Genomic DNA, 20,127 nt, shown 5'->3' on the forward strand with positions numbered 1-20,127 from the left:
TATCTTCATTGTTTGATTTTAAATTATTTACAATATTAGAAAATGAAATTAGGGAAATAATATTATTATATAATAATGAAAATTATTATATTCAATAATTATGGCTAACCTAATGGGCCACCGTGCACATCACTACAGAATTGCTTACCCATATTATTCTTATACCACCCATTTGTAGCACTATCCTAATATTTACGGTGACTGCACAATAATAAAATTTAATATTGGTTACTTATCTAGCATAAATGGTAAACCTATTCTTGTCTTTATTTTGTATTCCTAACATCCACTGATATAGGACTGATTCAACCCCCTTAATTCAAAAATCATAGCAAGTATACAAATATAGAATTGGACCACTGTTGTCCAAAATTTTGGCACTTAAATCAAGCCTTCACTTCTAGGTTAAAAACTTGTAAAACCTTCCAAATCTTGTCAAACTGGATTCGATCTGTATCATTCCATTTTGTTTTTATAATCTCAATGAACTTTAGGATGCTTGAAAACACCTATAGATTTGACTAGATAATGTTTTGTACAATCAAGGTTCTATTAAAGTGCAATTACTCCTGTAATGGAATTTTTTTGTCGACGGCACTGAACTTATCTAGACAAGAATCCATACAGTGGCATCTAGTTTGTGAGTGTATCTAAGTAAATCAAATCCCTCTCACCCTCTCTTACCGAAATGCTTGCCTCAATTGAGAGCCGATAGTATCATCTTTTTTGCCTTTTTTTGGGAGACAAAAAGAAATCAAAATTATATGTTTCATTCATATATTGCAAAGTCAATACATTTTAAACAATAGATCCCAGAATCGCTGTGATTCAAGTGATTGCGCATTGCGAACAAGTGTGGGCGATTTTTCTTGACCCGGTGAATTGGATTGCCGATTTTTTCTCATGAATCGCCATGAATCGTCTTGAAAAATCATGCAACCCAATTGGGCAACCTAAAAACATAAAAAAATACAACTTTTTTAATGATTGTTTTAACATTTCTCTTTCTTATAACCCTAAAAAGCTTTCTACTTGTTGAGTATGACAAAAAGAGAGGAAAAGTGAGAGATAGACTTGAGCTAGAGCTAGAGTAGATAGACTTGTTTTTTCATTTTGTTTATAGGTAGACATACGTTTCATGGATCTTCATCTTACACACATGTTTGATTTGACAACATTTATAATTCTATACATCTATGTCGTATGATCCTATGTTTTCTATTTACGTCAGCTACAAATTACAATTTCCGTTTTTATGTATGTGATGGATTTATCATTTATGTTCTTTGTTTATGTATGTTAGCTTCTATTTGATGATGTTATAGTGTATTTAAGTTATATTCAATAAAGGGTGCATGAAATATGTTTTAAATCGTTAAAATCTCTAAATTTCAAGGGGTTTTTCACTTCGCCAATTCATAGCCAATTCTGATCCGATTCATGAGTCGAGTCGGCCTTGCCAATTCTGAGCTGATTCCAAGTTTTGGTTCTTTGTTTAAAACCATCTTTAACTGAGTTTATATTTTGTATTCACATTATTTACCTGTAAGTACAGGTTACTACATGGTATTCAGAAATACCTTAAAAATCATCCCAAATCGTCTGCAAAATTGAGCTAATGGTATAACAGCAAGAAAAATTTGGAACTGCAACATTTCAGATGCTCTCTAAAAGTTCTGACTTACCTACCTTAAAGTTTGGCCCTTCACAGGTCTATCACTACTACTAATCTAACCTCCAAATTTGCAACTTTGTCAATGATCAGGATTCAGTGCAACTAAGAATAGGCTCCTTTTATGCACACAAGCGCAGTTTTAAAAAAAAAACAAAAAATTATGATGACATGTGCAAGTGTAATAATAACCACCTTCTGATGTCTTCAATAAAGTCAGTGGTGGAAGTTATATTGCTTGATGACTGACTGGTCACAGGATCAGACCCTGTAGATTTCTTGACCTTATCTCAAATCTGAATTTAGTAACTTGAATCTTTCATATTTTGTGGGTACCTGGCATGATACTACAACAAACTAAAACACCAGAGCTCTCTGAAAAGCTGGTTCTGTTTTTAAATAAATAAATGAATAATCTTAATGTCCACGAGTGATTAAAGTAGGTCAGTGAAGTTCAAAATCACATCCGCTTGCCATGCAGTATTAACCCTAGATTATGAAATGTAAACATTAACTATGCAGTAGATAATTGTAAAAAAATCAAGAGGGAGTAACCCTTGGGGTCAGTTTAGGGTTTGTTAGCTCTAGTTATGAGTTGAGACAGATCACCATGTTCCCACATCGATAGGATGCGCTGTCTTTAGAAGGTGTTAAATGCAAAGTAACAAGAATCGGAATCGGCAAGGCTGAATCGAATCGTGAATCGGCCATGATTCGGCTATGAATCGGGAAATTTAAAAAAGCTTTTTAAATTTATAGATTTTAACAATTTAAAACTTATTTCATGCACCCTTTATTGAATATAACTTAAACACACTATAACATCATCAAATAGAAGTTAACTGTTACATCCCAAATTTTTGCCCTAAATTTTAAATTGGACTTAGTCGTTGATTTAATGAATGAATATCATGTGAAGTGAGTTAATTATAGCCGTTGTATCAATTTATTTCTTCTTGATCACGTGAAGTGAGTTAATTATAGCCGTTGTATCAATTTATTCTTCTTGATCATGTGAAATGAGTTAGTTAATTATAGCTGTTGTATCAATTTATTTCTTCTTGATCATGTGAAATGAGTTAGTTGAAATATATATGTTGTATTAACTGATATTGAGATATTTTCATGAACATGTGAAATGAGTTAGTCATTCTGATGTTGATGAAATCTCTAACGGCCACTAGATGATTTTGAATTAACAATTAATAAATCTTGAATTGATGTCTTGGCGAGAATGTTGTTTTGAATGATTACAGGAAAAAGACTGAAGAGAGGGGAAGCATTGCTAAACGGGATCATTGGAAGGGGATGGTCGAATAGTCCAGTCATCTAAATCGACAGGTTTGACCTAAGTCCACTTTGGCAAGGATACTAGGTTTGATAACATGTTGCATTATGGAACCGCATGAGCTATTAAAAGAGCAATATAATAATCAATTAAAAATTAAAAAACTATAATTCATACCTTTGAAAAAATTATTAATGAATTCATTATTTAATTATTATTATTCACATTTAAATACGAACATATGTACGTAAAAATAAGGTGACACCAATAAATTATACGCTATAATCTAATGATGCCACTTTACCAATACGAACACTTGAACGTATTTAAAAATGAACAATAATAATAAAATAATAAATTAACTCTATAGCTTCTTATTTTCTTTCTTTTCTTTTCCTCCCTCTTCTTTCTCTTAAATTGTTTTGAATAGCATTCGAATGGATTCTTGTAACTGAAGGAAGTCGAACAGTCAAGCCTCTCTTTCTTTTATAGTCCCATAATCGTATCACAACACAACTTTTATTCATCTTTACGTTCTTGCTATCAGTGACTCTTAAGTACTGAGAACAAATCTGTTTGAGATTAATTCCGTCTGCAAATAATTCCAACTGAGGTTATTGATTTCCGTTCTTCACTTTCACGTTTCTTGCCATGGGAAGTCCGAACCAGTAGTGGAGTCCGACTCCCGATTTTAGAGCATCTCCGATATATCGCAGTGTCAAGTAAGACTACTGTTGAACTAGTGTACGTCCTTTCTTTTATTTCTTTGTAATGTTAAGCTTGTCTGGTTCATGTAGTATCCGAAAACTAGGAATATTACTGAGACTTGTTTTCTTTTATTCATTTCCATATATCGCATTAGCTGTATCCTTGTGCCATGATACATAAAATCCATAATGTTGATGGCAACTTATTTTCAGATCGAATTCAAGGGAAGAACATGCAAAATTTAAAATATGGAACATGTTTACTATTGATGATACTTAATCATGAAAGCATATCAATCATGTGTCAATAATTATCTCAGCTCAGATTTAATACATTCTTTTATATCACATAGAGATGGAATTGAAATCATGTAATCTAAACACTGAGGAATTCACCGACAGTATTGCCAAAATGAGTGAAGAGGTGTAAAGCAAAAGTAGTGGATAAACTCGTGAGCACCTAGGAATCACTGGTATGGTAGCCTAAATTGGTGAGGAGGTGCAAAGAGTTTGCACAAATAAAAATGGTATCAGATCCAATAAATAATATGCTAAAAACTGTAATAGCTCATGCATGTTCCAATTATGTAATATGTTGTCAAGTCGAGTGGTGGAGATCGGGTTTGTAGACCCAACTTGAAATCCTTGGCCAGGGTAGAGATTAGGCAGATATGCCGAACATGTGATCTTTGTTGATTGTCCAAATGCTTCAGTTATTCTGGAGATTAATTGTGGGGACTTCAACCCAACTGATTACTCTGATGGCTGGGCTTATGAACATCCCAAGCCCGATCCCGAGGTAGGGAGGGCCGTTCTATAATTTAGAATGTGTGGGTATAAGTAATGGTCTGCGGTTGGGAGGTTAAGCCTATGTCAATGCTTCTCCTCTCACCAATGCCAAGGCTTGGACAACGAGTTAAAGAGACTATTCTGTTTATACTGTATGCTTCTTATACTTCTAATCTCTGAAAGAATAGATGGATATTTTTATGAAGAAAACAATTACTAATATGTTTATTAAGCCTTTCAATTGATTTAATTAGTCGTTACTTTATTTGCAATCATAAATAGTTTAATTATTAGCAATACATAAATATCTCTTTTTGTTTCTTGTGAATATGTAAGATAGATTGAAAAGAGTTTTTTTCTAGTTATAATCAGTTGGTAGAAATCATTGTCATATGAAATGGAAACAGTTACTTGTGAAATTAGATTAATTTGAGATCAAAATGTGGTTGCGAAATTTCGTATGTTACATTAACATACATAAACATGGAACATAAATGATAAATCCATCACATACGTAACTATGTTACACGTAAAATGTAAATTGTAGGCTGTAGCTGAAGTAAATAAAAATTATATGATCATAATGATTCAAAGTTGAAACACACAAAAACCCTTGCGCTGAATGGTTTCATAAATGGCACTTTTGAAATATTAGATACACAATAAATTACTCGACATTCTTATTACTTTGCTAACGCAACAGGTTAGACTTTTATCACTGCATAGGCATATACACACAACAGCTCGAGTCTTTTTATTGTTGTTGATCAAACTTGGGAGATTTTATTGTTTTCGCTGATTACTTCTTAACTTTTATTGCCACATCCTTAGATTTATCAGGTTCCATGTGTATGTCTCTGCTTGTATATTGAATTGTTCATACTAATCGTTGAATATCTTACTGATTTCATCCTCTTATTTTATTCCATATTAATAGTGCAAAAATGGTTGTTGTACATGGCATGATGTGTATCTAGTATTATGTTTTTCCAGTAATACTTCATGATATGCTGACTGGAATATTTGTCTTGCTACAATATTTTTATTGTGTACATTATATCCTTCAACACTTATTTATTACTGGGCAATATTCCATCACCTGTATGCTTACGAAAAGAATGCAATACATATACCTTAAGCATTGCATTTACTAGTTATGAGTTTCCAGCGATGAAGTTCCTATTCTGGATCTGGTGAGTGAAGTATATATTATTAAATAGTAATATACACAATGCCATGGATGTTATATTTGTTCTATTTATGTTTTAATGAATCTCCTGCAAGTCTGCTCAAACATACCACGAATGACGATTCTTTAATCCTTTGTATGTTTCTTTAATTACTTTATGCCTTGCCTTGTCGATTCATGGAGCTTATTCTAGCGATTTTTTCCATGAATCGGCGATTCATGAGAAAAAATCGGTTGATCCGATTCACAACTCATGAAAAATCACCCAGGTTGAATCGAATCACCAAACTGTTGATTCAGACGATTTAATGGCGATTCTCGGAACTCTGGTTAAATGAGCACTTCATTTTAAGATTTTCTGGCAACATTGATGAGCTCGAGGGAAGGCATAGCCCGTTGGCTGTAATGTCCCCACTTGGGCTACACTCTTATTTTTCTTCTATTTACCAATTTTGCAAAGATCATATCTATACAAATATTATGAGTAGCTTATGAGAATTAAGATTATTGTTGCTTATTGAAAATAAGCAAGTTTATTTCCTTGCACAGTATATTTACTCAAACTAATATACTCTTCCCATCATGATAATTTTATAGCTTTAATCCCTATATAGTTTATTTATTAACTTCAATGCTTATTATTATTAGTTCCCTATTACCCTTTTATGTATGAGTTTGATGTCGTGTCTTAGTGGCAAAATTCTTCTTGGTTTAAACCATAACCAATATAAATAAATGTCTCTGTTTACTTTCCAATATAAATGCCCAAGGAATAATTCCTTTTATTCTTCTCACTAATTGGGTGGCACCCACGTGGGACTTTTAGTTTTTATTTAGTTATATTCGGTCTTCAATATGACTTGGTCCTCTAATGTTTCAATATTTTCTGCCCTTACCTTTTTAATATATATTTTTGTTTATGGTTCCAAGACTTCTCCCTTCTGGTTGGTCTAATGCGAATCTCCTTCTGACTTGTATTATTTATTTATTTTTCCGTCTTTATTTCATTCGAGTGGTGCGGTACATATAGTACCAACTCACCTCTCATGAGTCACATCTTATCTGACGTGTATAGGGTGACCATTCATTTAATAGGGCGAGTTATTGTACTTATCACATTATTGAGTTCATTAATAAACAATTATTATTTTACATATTCCTCTTTGTTTATAATAATAAGATGATAATTAGTCATTTCATCTATAGCTCAATTTACTTATTTATTTAGGAATGATTATATACCTAATAATTAATTAGTAGTTATATACATCTTTTATAGGAATATATTTCAACTTCCACCACAAAATGTGGATTGTGATTAAATTGCATTATTAGGGGGATATTACATTGCCTCGTATGTGTCTTGGTTTGCACATGTGACTAAGAGTAAATTATGCCCCATGTGCTTAATTGGTCACTACCTATTTTTTGTTTGAGCTTCATGCTGTGCCTGATGTCTTGTGTGAAAACACTAAAGGCCTAGTTGCTTAAACTCCTGGTTCATGTGTGCTCAATTTATAATTTTCATGCACCAATGTTTTTACTTGCTCATCGCACAAATGTCTCTTGGATTGTTTCTAATTGTGTGGTGACTTTCTATCGCTGGTTCTTCTATTCAAGAATAGAGGAAAAGAAGGCCAAGAGATATTCCAAAATGAAGAGACTTATAGGTGGTATTTTTTATCATGGCGATCACTATTTCTCCACAAGGTAAGAGGTACACAAGATGTTTATCAAACAATTTTTATTGCTATGGATATGTTGGAGGTAGCCATCAAAATATTAGCAAAAGAGTCCTCAAGGATTGAGAAGACAAATCATCCTTGATGGTCAAATTAAACAAGTTTAAGGCTTCGTAGCTCACTTCTTGCACACATTCCTAACCCTACATAATTGGTGTCTCAAACAATAGAGTCTATTAATGAATGGAGGCAATTAGACCAGCTAGTTGCATGTGAGAAGGATATTAAGTAGTGGATTGATAAGGTATGTTAGTAAGTTCCTAGAGTATTGGGAAAGTTATGTGCTTTGATATCGGAGACTCTAAAACAAATAAAGTGAAACATGACATTATAGAGATGGAAAAAGGTATAGCCAATAAACTTATAGTTTATGGATGAATTGTAAAGATGCTCTAGTTTAAGTCTTAAGCTATTGACACCCTTAGAACTAAGTTGCAAGAAAAACATATCTTTAAATGAATGGGGCAATACAAGTTTTTGATGAGAATGTTGGATTATGTTTTACTTTATATGAATGAAAAAAACAGAAGAAAGTAGAACTTGTTTTATATTTGGGACTATTGATCCATGTTATTTTTATGAGAATTGCACGGCAATTGCTTTAGATGAGGTGCAAGGTCAGTTTTTAACAATTAGTGAAGGAAGTATATGGGAAAAGCCCAATATGTGAGCAATATATACGAGTTGACAAAAAGAAATTAAGGAAAAATAGAGGTATTAATTTTAGACGCTAGATCTACGCTTCAGATGGATATTTGTTCGATTGATTTAACGGTTCCAGTTGATGAATCCAAATTTGATGTATTTCTTCAATTATCTAGGATGTTGTTTCAGCACCAAGTTTCTTTGGTGGGTTGCTATTTAGCCTTTATTTTTGAATGTGTTTTTTGAGACTCTTCTATTTTGCACTCAAGTCAATGGGTCATGTCAATGCACAACTGGAAGTAAAAATATGTTGCAACACACCAAGATAAGTGTCCTTGAATTGTTCTTAGTAATTTAATTCAATATTCAATCTTTAGATTTGATACATTTATGAGTGTTATAACTTCAAGATGAAATCTTTGTTTCAGGTTTTGTTGGATTGGATATCAAAGTGCATACCGGAAGTTTACATTTCTTAAGGACAAGCGATTTTTGGGAAGGGCAGATTGTAATATCCCCCATCTGGACCAAGATTGAGCAATGAATCACAATAATAATAAATGAACAAATGAAAATAATAATATAATATACTAATTATAAAGATATAGTATATTTTTAAAATAATTAATAATCGACCATATAGATAGCTATACTATATTATTAGTGGCATATAATATAAAAAAATATAATAGATTCATATAATTAGATAGTATATTAGCAATATGATAATACTATTAACAATATATAAATTTAATAATGAAAATATAATATAATTTAAATTATAAATAAATATAATCAGTTATTAATATAATCCTAAATTATTATAATTATGATACAAACTATGCTGCGATCATTAGATATTAACTAAAGATACTACTTAAAGGAAGACATCAATTAAACTTAACTATTTGAGATCATGTTCATTAACGTTAATATAATCCTCAACAATTAAACACTATTACTCAGCATTGGTGAATAAAGTGAAATGGTGTTATAATCAAAAGACAGGTATGTCTCCAACATACCTCATCATGCTCTATAGGGGGATAGAAGATGGGAAATCATATCCTCCATTCAGATGGAACTATGCAGGAAAAATAAATGCGATCAATGATAAAGTACAGGCACCGAAAGAAACAACGGGTTGGGACAATTAGGAAGTGTCAAGAACGGGACTAAAGAAGGTGCTAATGTATAGATTAGTTGAACATAAATATTGATGATATATTTAATATTACTTTGTGTTGATATTTATGTTTATTGTTTCAATTCATATATTTTAGATATATGTATAAATATACTTACACACACACACACACACACACACACACACACACACACAGATATATGCAGACATAATATAATATATATGAATTAGAGTAAGTGATAATCTATTGTTATCGACTGTCCTTATAAAACTTGTTAATAATATATTAACTCCCGGTGAATGGTTATATTATCTTCGATGGTGACTATTAAGTCACGACTGATAGACGTGATTTAATTATGAGTCACGCCTATCAGTTGTGACTCATAGCCAACCCTTCCCTCTTATTTATATGACATTCACCGCTGATTATCAGACACAGCGAACACATAATATTACTCCAGTCTTCCAGTGCATATCAGTATTGAGTTATTATAAATACCTCTGCCATACATTCTTGATAATCATATATCTCTGCATTCTTGCAAATTAGAATTGTTATATGTTCTGATTTAATACTGTGGCATTGATATTGAGAAAGAACATATAATCAGATTCTTATCAGAAGGAAGCAATCAGAATAGTATCTATATACAGTCTGTTTACATCAACAGAAGGAAATCTACAAGACTCGATAGAAAGATTTTACACCTCGGCAAACAAGTCAGCACCGAGATATTCAGGATATTACAAAACCCTCCATTCCTTTGTAATCACAAGCCACAGCCAGTCAATACAAAAGCACATCTTGAATACACTTGGCTAACATTTTGGAGACTTTTACATCAAAACAATAGAAAAAATTCTTCTTAGCATCCAATTAGTTTTTCTTCCATCGAGCTCTTACTTTACCAGTCACGAACAAGTTGCAAACACATAAGTTTACATCAGATACAGCACCATTGATTACAGGCAGTAATAGCAAGTATATCGGGCACAACACCAGACTAACATTATAAGACTATATTCATTCTATTCAGTATATGCAGCTTAGGAAGACTTCCTACAATTTGATAAAGTGAAGATGCTATTACAAGAAATACACGATTCATATAATTTAGAAGATCTCATTTGTAAGAGATATACAGAAAAGAAAAATAATAAAAGCATGATCAGGTTCGATCAGAAATAGCAAAGGCATATACATCAAATTAATGAAATTACATTGTTCAAAAGGATACCTGATAATCATCAGCCTTATATATATAATATATATAGTTATGCTATGGTGGCTGTATTATATTATTAAAGTCAAAACTATATGAGGACAGAAACACCATCGTAATTAGAGAATATAGAGAGAGGAATACAGCATTAGAAAGAAGGAAAAGCTCAGCAACTATATATTCTTAAAAACTGTCAATCTTATTGGTCACTCTACCAAATAGTTTATATGATTGAAGATTGACAGCTATTAAAGAATTGGGTACAATTTTGGATGACATTTTTGGCAATTGAGGAAGTCCCAAACATCATAGATTAGACAAGGGACATTATGCATTCTATTCTGTTTTTTGTTGCATTAGAATGTGCACATTAAGACAATTTTAACATGTATGAAAGGGAGATAGTTGCAAGAGGTTTTTGAAGGAAATTATGGAGTTGACTGCTGGGTCAAAAAGCTTACGATTAAACAGCATGTCAGTGTGTAAAGGAAAAGGGAGTATTAAAACCATACTCAATTGTTAATGTTTAGATGCTTTTTGTCAATTATTTTTAGCACATATTCAAGAAAATGCAATTGCCAGTTTTGTCCATTTGTTGCCTTTGAACTCTTTTTTCATGCGGTCTGTGCATTCTTGGATTTAAGTTGGAATGCTAGTTTTTTGCTCATGGAAATTATTCTTCTTACTGTTTTGGCAGCCTTTGCTAGAGAATGTAAAGGAGAAGCTGTCTCAGTTTTGCCATGTTCCGGTTAGTGTATCTTGGATTTCATGCATAATTTCTGTTTGTAAACTCAAAACATACATTAATATCTTTGACTTGATTGTTACAGTCAGGGAATGTTCTCAACATTCATGATGTACCAAACATTTGGCATGTGCCTTTGTTGCTAAGGGTGAGTATTTCTCTAGAAAGTTTCCTTCCGTGCAAAAGTTAGGTTGCATGGTTAACTTTGTCTTGCGGAGTTGGGGGACTCATCAGATCATTCTGAAGGTCTTGATGCACTAGTGGGAGAAGTTTTGGGTTAGAACATAAATAAAGTTCATCCTGACTTTTGGCACAGTTGTGAGAAATGTGACAGTGAATTGCATTGTGCTACAGGATCAGAAGGCTCACGAGGCAATATTGAAACAGCTGAATATGTTAAGGTTGCTATCTTCCATTAGTTTCTCTGTTTATTTTCAGATTTTAACCATGACAAAATGGTGAAGTGCATGGCTATCATTTAATTTTTCAATTCTTTGTCTTTTGAATCTTGGTTTCAACAGTTGGTTCATTATTCTGATTTTCTTTCCAAACATCTTATATATGTTTATCTTAATTCTTTTTCTGACAAATTTCTTATATTCAGCATTTCTAAGTCCCCAGCATTAGAGGAGTGGACAGAAAGAGCAGAGCGCTATGATAACCTCACAATGCCTGTTAGTTCTGCTTCATATGCTCATTTCTTCTTCTTTTCTTCATGGATTTAAACTGTTTATGTTACAAGTAATTGAGTTGTTCTATCACACACAGATCAAAATTGCCATCGTGGGGAAATACTCTGGGTTGTTGGACTCTTACCTTTCTGTGTTAAAGGTACATTGTTTTTGTAATGATATGGGATCTAATTGATACCAGTAATTTATAATTGGCATTAGGTATTAGGGAATTCTTACTTTATTTATGTTTTTTTTAAAACAAATTTGCAACAGGAATATTTTGCAATGAAATTTTAAATGTGTCTGAGAAATTTTAGTGCAATATAAATCTCATGAAAGAAAGGAAAGCTTCATCAGAAAGCATGCTTATATCCACAAATGCATAGGAATGTTGATAGGTTGCTGTGTTCATTCTGCATTAGAACAATATTGGGAAATTCACAAATAACTACTAAGACATTACTTTAGGTAATAGAATAGGGTGGATAAATCTAGGAGTAAAGCGAATATAATTCAATGCAAGATGGAATGATTAAGAACCTATGATGTAATGTGAGCTTGTCAATTTTTTGAAGCATAGTATTGGTGTATGTTTTATGACACAGACAACTCAGAATAAAATACCAAGGGGCACTCTATCCTCTCTTGAGAAAAATCCTCCAGTGTGCTAAATTGACAAACTGTGATCACAAAGACAACTCCAAGGTTCCCAATGTGTGCAATTTTGCTGTTCAGGAAAGACTCTGTGGTAGGAGGATTTGCTTGAAACCTCCAAGGGGACTTACATAATCGTTCAAGATTTTAGCTTTTAGCTTTCAAATAATTTTTCCTTTGAGCTTGTGGATCCTACTTCTACTGAGATCTTAAAAAAAAGCAAAAATATTAAGGGTGAGGAATATTATTCAGAGTCTAAATTAGACCTATGAACTTCTAGAGATAAGACTGTAAAAAATGGAATTTGAAACCTATCCTTGCTTTGCTAAATTCAACAACTCCACAAGAACAATGCAATCTTCTGAGGTATTCTAAGGATTTTCACATCAGAGATATTCACCATCATTCAAACAATGAATACAGTAATGGAAGTTAAGTTTTCTATCATAAGTTCAGACTAACTTTGCACAATAATTGAAAATCATCCAACTATCATAAGTATGAGCATATTAATTTCATATTGAACATTGTCATCAAATCCTTCATTCAATTTAACTACTTGAAAATAAAATCTACTCTAAGTGAGAGACAAGAAATCATGCAACTTGCAAAAGATATCAAATTCACTAACAATTGAACAATGAATTTACTTAAGAAGTATTTTATGCAACAATCATTGAATCCCTATTTATAAACAAGAGGAGTTGATTTTCTATAGGAGTTCAAAAACAAATGAAAGGCTTTCATCAATTTAAGATACTCAAACAAGATTTAGATAACTATACCCTAATTAGGGTTTGCAATGCTTACCTAATGAGAACCAATGAAAAATAAACTACTCATCAGTTGCTTTCTTATAGAAGAAAGTCTCTTATCCTTGTGGAAGAAAATATTACTCATTGAAATTAGTGGAGACAAGTGGTTGCCATCTCAGCATACTTATTTCTATGGCTTTGAACAATTCTTCAATTTTTAGAATTTGAGATTTTGGAAAATATTCCCTTATTATATCATCCACCTAAGATGATATATCGCGCTTTCTTGAGATTCATCTATTGTTCTTTATAGAAAGAGACATGCGACATGAAAAGAGATACATGGTTGGAAATATGAAAGAGACATGCAACATGTCGATATACGAGGAGACTTGCATTTGGAAATTGAAGAGACTTTTAGTTATGATATGAAGAGTCTCTCAATTCAAGATATATATGATTGTTTTGTGTGATGAGTGTTGTATTCGGTTATAAGTGTTGTACTCAGACCTCTCTTATTTAATAAAAGAGAAATATATTTGATGTGGCTGGTTTTTCCCCTCAATTCGGAGGGTTTTCCTTGGATAAATTGTTGTGTGTTTGTTTCTTTATTTTTTTTATTGCTATTTATCTTTAAATCTGGGCAACACATTAACATGGTATCAAAGAGGGTTAGATAACAACAAATAAGGGAGTTTCTCTTGTTCATTAGTTTGTATATTTGTTGCAGATTGCAATGAGTATTTTGTAGGTAATCTGTATGTTTCAATAATGTAGCTTCGATATAGATCATATTTATCTAGACTCATTGCCGAGAGTTCTCTAAGATTCTTCTACTTTTCTAGACTGTAATAATCAAGTTGGGTTATTATTTCTTGTTCCTGTTTATTCATCCTGTTTGTGAGCTGCTTCTTTAGTAGTAAAGATATTCTCTGCACCATTCTATTTGAGTCTCTATATTCATCTCTTGTTGTGTTTGGTTAGAGTTTTAGTTTGGAGTTGTATTTTATTCAAGTAGTATTTGTTTATTGTCCATCAGAGACCTTTTGTCATGAAACTTTGTTACAGTCTTGCTGTATTCGTTGTGCTCAAACTGTTGTGTCTTGCTCTCTGCGAATGCTATGATATCTCCACATTTGTCTTTCTTTCATTATCGATGACGGTTAGTGTTGTATCTTTATTTGTTTGGCCTTCTTTGATGAAGTTTCTTTGCTTCTATCGTGAGCACATACGAAGAGGCATGATCAACTGGTTGCATTCTATGGCTGCTTGTATTATTGTAGTGGCAAACATCGTAGTTACACTGTGTGTGTGTGTATAGATCTATTGAAATCTATAGTTACATAGTGTGTTTGTGTGTGTGTATAGATTTACTGTGTGTACAGTGTGCGTGTATAGATTTGTTATGGTCTTGCTGTATTTGTTGTGCTCAAACTGTTTTGTCTTGCTCTCTGTGAGTGCTATGATATCTCCACATTTGTCTTTCTTTCATTATTGACAACGGTTAGTGTTGTATCTTTATTTGTTTGGCCTTCTTTGATGAAGTTTCTTTGCTTCTATTGTGAGCACATACGAAGAGGCATGATCGACTGGTTGCATTCTATGGCTGCTTGTATTATTTTAGTGGCGAACATCGTAGTTACACTCTGTGTGTGTGTGTGTGTGTGTGTGTAGATTAATTGAAATGAGGATTTTGTATTGGCTTCTTCATCATTACCATGGGTCATTTTTGTGGCATTCACCATTGACCCAGAGAATCAGGTGACTCAATTGAAGGCCTTATTGCTTAAAGGGGTTCAAGTATTGCCTGGAAAGTGTTATTCTTTCAATGCAATAAAGAGATAAGTATTCTATGATTATATCTTTGCATATTTATCATGAAGTTTATGTAATTAATTCATGCAATAACATAGAGAATAGTGAATCATGTATGCTCTAGTATTTACTAATCTCTCTAAAACGCTTCTAGGATGGGTTGAGAAGCATAAGAATGATGAGAGATTGCATTCAGAGGGAGTTAAATTCCGAGAATTCGAGGCAATCTATCAAAGGATAATGCACTGGAAATGAAGCCGAGACAAAATATTTATTACATAAAGGGAAAGCTTGATGAGTTGAAGAGGAAGGACTTCTTTAGGCTCATTAAGATTTAGATGGAGCTTGTGTGGTAGATGAAGAGTGCGTAATGTCCCTAGTTGGGACCTTTGATTTTTTACTCTAAAATTCTCAATTAGAACTGTCTTTATAAAATTACTTTTATTTTCCCTTCCGCCTAGTTGATTGATAATGTATATAGATCTTTTAACTCCCATACTTAGATCCTTGTCTTTATAAACTATTTATCATTTATTCCACTCGAAAATATATATAAAGCTTCAGTATTTCAGGACTACATCATTTTTCCTCCACTATATGTCATTATTTTCTTTTTCCTCTTCCTTATCTAAATCCACTATTCCTTATTCATCCATATATAGATAGTCCATGTCTGTAACGTTCTTATTTCTTTTTCTCCAAGAAGTGTAGACTCTATTGTTAAATTCCCCATTTAATGATCTCCATCCTGGTCTCTTGTGAGCATGTGTATGGCTGATGACTTCAATATTGACGACCATCTATTTGTAAATCTCAGATTGGTACTGACTGATGATGATCATACTATAGATTTGGACTAGCCTGCTCGACTATTTGGAGCTTACACAGAAGGTAACGATGTGAAGATTATTAAATATGCTATGTTCGGCAATGAAAATCACTTGTATGCGCTATGTAATATGCTGTGCTCTGTCATTGATTAATTATATTCATGTTTAATGTTATTGCCAGCTCTTGAAGACTATATTTTTAAATCATGAATTTATTCCCAACTTTCAGAAGGTAGAATCCCCAACCGCCACTCTTCACTATACTATTTCCATCACATATTGTCAATTGGAGTGATATCACCAATATTTTATGATATTGATTATACATTTCTTATAATATACTAAGTCACTGTCAAACTGATTTGTGTTCATTCTCGGCTTTATCTAAATCATTGCTGCAACTATTGTTAGTAGTAAGACATTGAAATTCTTCTCAATCTTAATTGCCACATGATATTAGTTGATTGGCTATGTTTTCCTTAGCCTGTAATTATATCTCAAATCCTGCGATACTTCCCAACTGTGGTTGTCGTAGTAATGTATTTTTATTCTGCTGTAAATGTATGACAAGAAATTCATGTGTGCCAATTGGGAATGGTTTGATTCATTCCTAATCCCCCAATTTATGTCTATCCCTCCTCCGCTGAGTTGGTGTAAGAAATACGATTGGTTCGATTCTTCAGATCCCCTTCTTCCCCTTTTTGTGTAATCTTCCTCTCTCTAATATGTAAGTCTGGGCTAAAGTTGTGACTATTCATAAGTCTACATTTAGCATATTGGATATTGGTTTTGTTTATATTAAAATGTTTGGTTAGTATATATTCATATTTTAATTATAATATATATTTAAGATAGGTTAATAAGATTTATTACTAGATGTATATGTTATGCATTGTATTACATACTAATATGTTTATAATAATCATATTATAATAATAATATAGATTTATTGTTATGAATAATATATTTATTTAGGAATTCTTCTATATTGTTTTACTAATACAATTAGTTATATTATATAATAATATTTTCATAGTACCATTATAAATCAATAGATATAATATTATATTATATCAATTTGATAAATATATTTAATAATAAATTACAATATTTGTGTATTTATTTATCATTATTTTAATTGGTATTATTTATTAAATTCAACCTTAGAAATGGGGGACATTACAGAGTGCCAAGTTCTTTGTAGAGGATCAACATGCTTGTGTAGCAATGTGATTGCAAAAAATTCTTGTTTGGTCAAGCATTGACGTCTTATGTACTTTTGTGATAAGTTAGCTGTAAGAATGCAACCGCCTGTTGAGAGGAAGTCAGAGCATTCAATTGTTCTTATTATGTACTATAATGGGTTCTCGTGAGAGAAGTTTGAGGTGCAATCCCTTGTTAAGGAGTTCCTCTTTGTGAGGGTTAAGTTCGAGGTGCAACCCCTTGTTAATGAGTTGTTCTCCGTGAGGGAGAATTTTGTGGTTCAATCCCTTGTTAATGCAAATCTTCTCTACAAGAGAAGTTTGAAGTGAAAACCCTCATTCCAGCCTCTACAAATAGGTATGGTGGATCCATCCTTTGCGAGTAGGCATGGTGGAGATGTCATGTCCCCATTTTAAAATATAATTTTAATAATAATTAAATAAATAATGATAAGAAAATCCTATTCAAGTATAGAAATAAGAAATAAAAATTACATATAAAATATATTATCAATAAAATAATATTTAGTATAGTATTTAAAACAATTAAAGAACAAGGACGCATTGCGTCGAGTTCCTGCCTTCAGTTCTTTGCTGTTTTTATGGTTTTGATAACAGATAAATGCATTGAAAAATGAAGAATTTTTATCAAAATGTTACACCTTAGTTGTCTAAAGTCTACTACAGGAGAAGCCGTGAATCTCAGTGCAAAATAATCTCAGAGGAAAGTGAAAAACAGCAGCAGCAGTGGATATTCGATAGCAGACAAGCTAATTTGGTGTGCAAAGACTTTATTAAGTTTAGAACTAATGCTGTTTATCTTTAATTGCGGGCAAAACTTAACAGGAAAATCCAAAAGTTCAAAAAAGAAACATGGCGACAAGGTGCCTACTTCCCACATCTAACCATGAAACACACTTCTGCCGGTTAGATGGTCTACAATATTTGCTGCAAAATCAGAGAATAAGCCTCCCAAATTTCTAAGCCCAAAGCTGCTCATTCTTTCTTCTGCAAGTTCCTACCTGAAGTTCTTTTATTGTTTTTAATAGCCGGATGTTGCAGCAACTATTTGGAATAGATTAATTACTGCACTTGTCATTGGAATGATTTTCGATAGCTACGATTTAGAACATATGATCCAGACACATTACCCATTGCATTAATTGGTGGACGACAAAATGTAGACACCTGTAGAATTTGCTGAAATGATAAAATAAGGAAGTGTGCAGGACAAAAGATTCTATGTGATTTTGCTTGGTTTCCTGGCACAAGAAAAATGAATGACAAGACATGTCAAAGTGAGTGAACCACAAGACGTTCACCTAACACAATTTATGCAATCTACGCAATAAATAAATTGTAGTGGGAAAGATTTTTTGGCAAAAGAGTAATGAGTGAAAACACATCAGTCATCAACACAGAGGGAAAACCTGTTGCTGTCTATTACACTTTAGCTTTTGCAAGAAATCAATATTTGCAAACATTGAAGAGAAAACGTAATGATTTGACAACTCAACCTACAACAAATACATTATAAAGAATTTTGCATATTTAATAAACCACTACCATTGGTCAAAAGTAAATTGGAAATAGCACCTAGTCTGATGCTATAGTATCCTGCCGTGGCAGGAACTAATAATAAATTTAATATGAATAAATAAAAAAAAAAAATTAAATAGAAAAGAATATTGTAGAAAATATGTTATCTTTCTAAATAAGATTTAATAATAAATGATAATAAATACAAAATAGATAAGTAAGAAATAATATAATATAAATTAATTAAATCTAATAAAAAGTCAAGTGATGTAATAAAAAGATGTGACTCTTTAAAATTAAGGTATAAAAGGGAGGAGAGTTCATTTCAAAGAGCAAGGAAGAAGAGAAGAAGAGAAGAAGTAAAGAAGGATTATTAAAAAGAGGAATGAGAAGAAAACAAGTGACTTTTTCAAATATTTTCAATGATTAAAGGATGTGACTCTTTGAAAGGGTTGTGATTATGAATGGTTGTGACTCTTAAAAAATATTTTAACTATGAAGAGTTGTGACTTTTCAAAAGGATTCTGATTATGAAGTGTTGTGACTTTTTGATAGTATTGTGATTATGAAGTGTTGTGACTTTTCAAAGGATTTTGATTATGAAGTGTTATGACTTTTTTCAAAGGATTGTGATTATGAAGGGTTTTGACTTTTCAAAAGGATTGTGATTATGAAGGTTCACAACTCTTTGAAAAGGACATTGATGATACATAAAATACGGGAGGATTAAAAAACAAATATACCTAAGAGAGTTGAACTACAAAACCATTAGAGTAGAGAAAGTAAAAAAGCTAAACTAATATGTATTGAATGTTGGGAATTGAAGTAATATATACTCTATGAAGGATTATAAACTGGAAAACTAAAGGGAACCAGAGGTGTGTTCATTTGATATGTTTATTTCATAAATAAATACAAATCATTTTGTAGATAAAATTATCAAGATCAAGGATTGAGATGAGAACTTTATAGTTCTCATAGAGATCAAGTAAGAACTTGGCAGAGGTCATTCATTGGAATGTCGAGTTTCTTTTAAGAAAACTCAAAGATTAGAGGACATTCTTGATTGAATGTCAAGATTCCAAATAGGAACCCAGAGAGAGATTTGTAGAGAACCTCTTAGAGACAATATGTATTGTAGTGGTTAATCATATGCATATGTTAGAGACAAGAGGCTTGGTTATGCGTATGTATTGTTAATGATTTCACTCATTAATAGTGATCCTAGAGGCCTTAGAAGGTGTTCTTAACATGATGGTTTCCTAACTGAGAGTTATTCTCATTAGAGGGTTAGGTAAATCTGAGTAGAGCCTCCTCCAAAGGATTAGGTGGGTTTAGTATGGGAATTAGTACTTAGATGATTTAATAATATTCATCTTCTTAATTTCTAATATTTGTTTTATATTCATAAATGTTTATGTTGTCTCTTCCATCTACTAACATTTGTTATAGGTTTTAAGCATCAAATAATCAAGATGGGAGAAGGGACATTACATGAGATGCATTCT

The 20,127-nt window shown here is 32.3% G+C and overlaps 1 protein-coding gene across 5 annotated transcripts in view; it reads left to right on the plus strand.

Annotated features, from left to right (window-relative positions):
• Positions 1 to 20,127, plus strand: part of LOC149571854 (uncharacterized) — a 215,475-nt gene that overhangs the window by 87,272 nt on the left and 108,076 nt on the right. For all 5 annotated transcript variants that reach the window (XM_089813272.1, XM_089813273.1, XM_089813275.1 and 2 more), the window contains 5 exons: positions 11,103 to 11,153; positions 11,236 to 11,298; positions 11,505 to 11,551; positions 11,755 to 11,824; positions 11,919 to 11,981. In XM_089813272.1, coding sequence (XP_089669398.1) covers positions 11,103 to 11,153; positions 11,236 to 11,298; positions 11,505 to 11,551; positions 11,755 to 11,824; positions 11,919 to 11,981 — 294 coding nt within the window. The remainder of the gene's footprint in view (positions 1 to 11,102; positions 11,154 to 11,235; positions 11,299 to 11,504; positions 11,552 to 11,754; positions 11,825 to 11,918; positions 11,982 to 20,127) is intronic.

This window comes from Cupressus sempervirens, chromosome 2 (genome assembly GCF_028749045.1).
Source record: "Cupressus sempervirens isolate cs-2001-9-10 chromosome 2, ASM2874904v1, whole genome shotgun sequence".
Classification (NCBI taxonomy): Eukaryota; Viridiplantae; Streptophyta; class Pinopsida; order Cupressales; family Cupressaceae; genus Cupressus; species Cupressus sempervirens.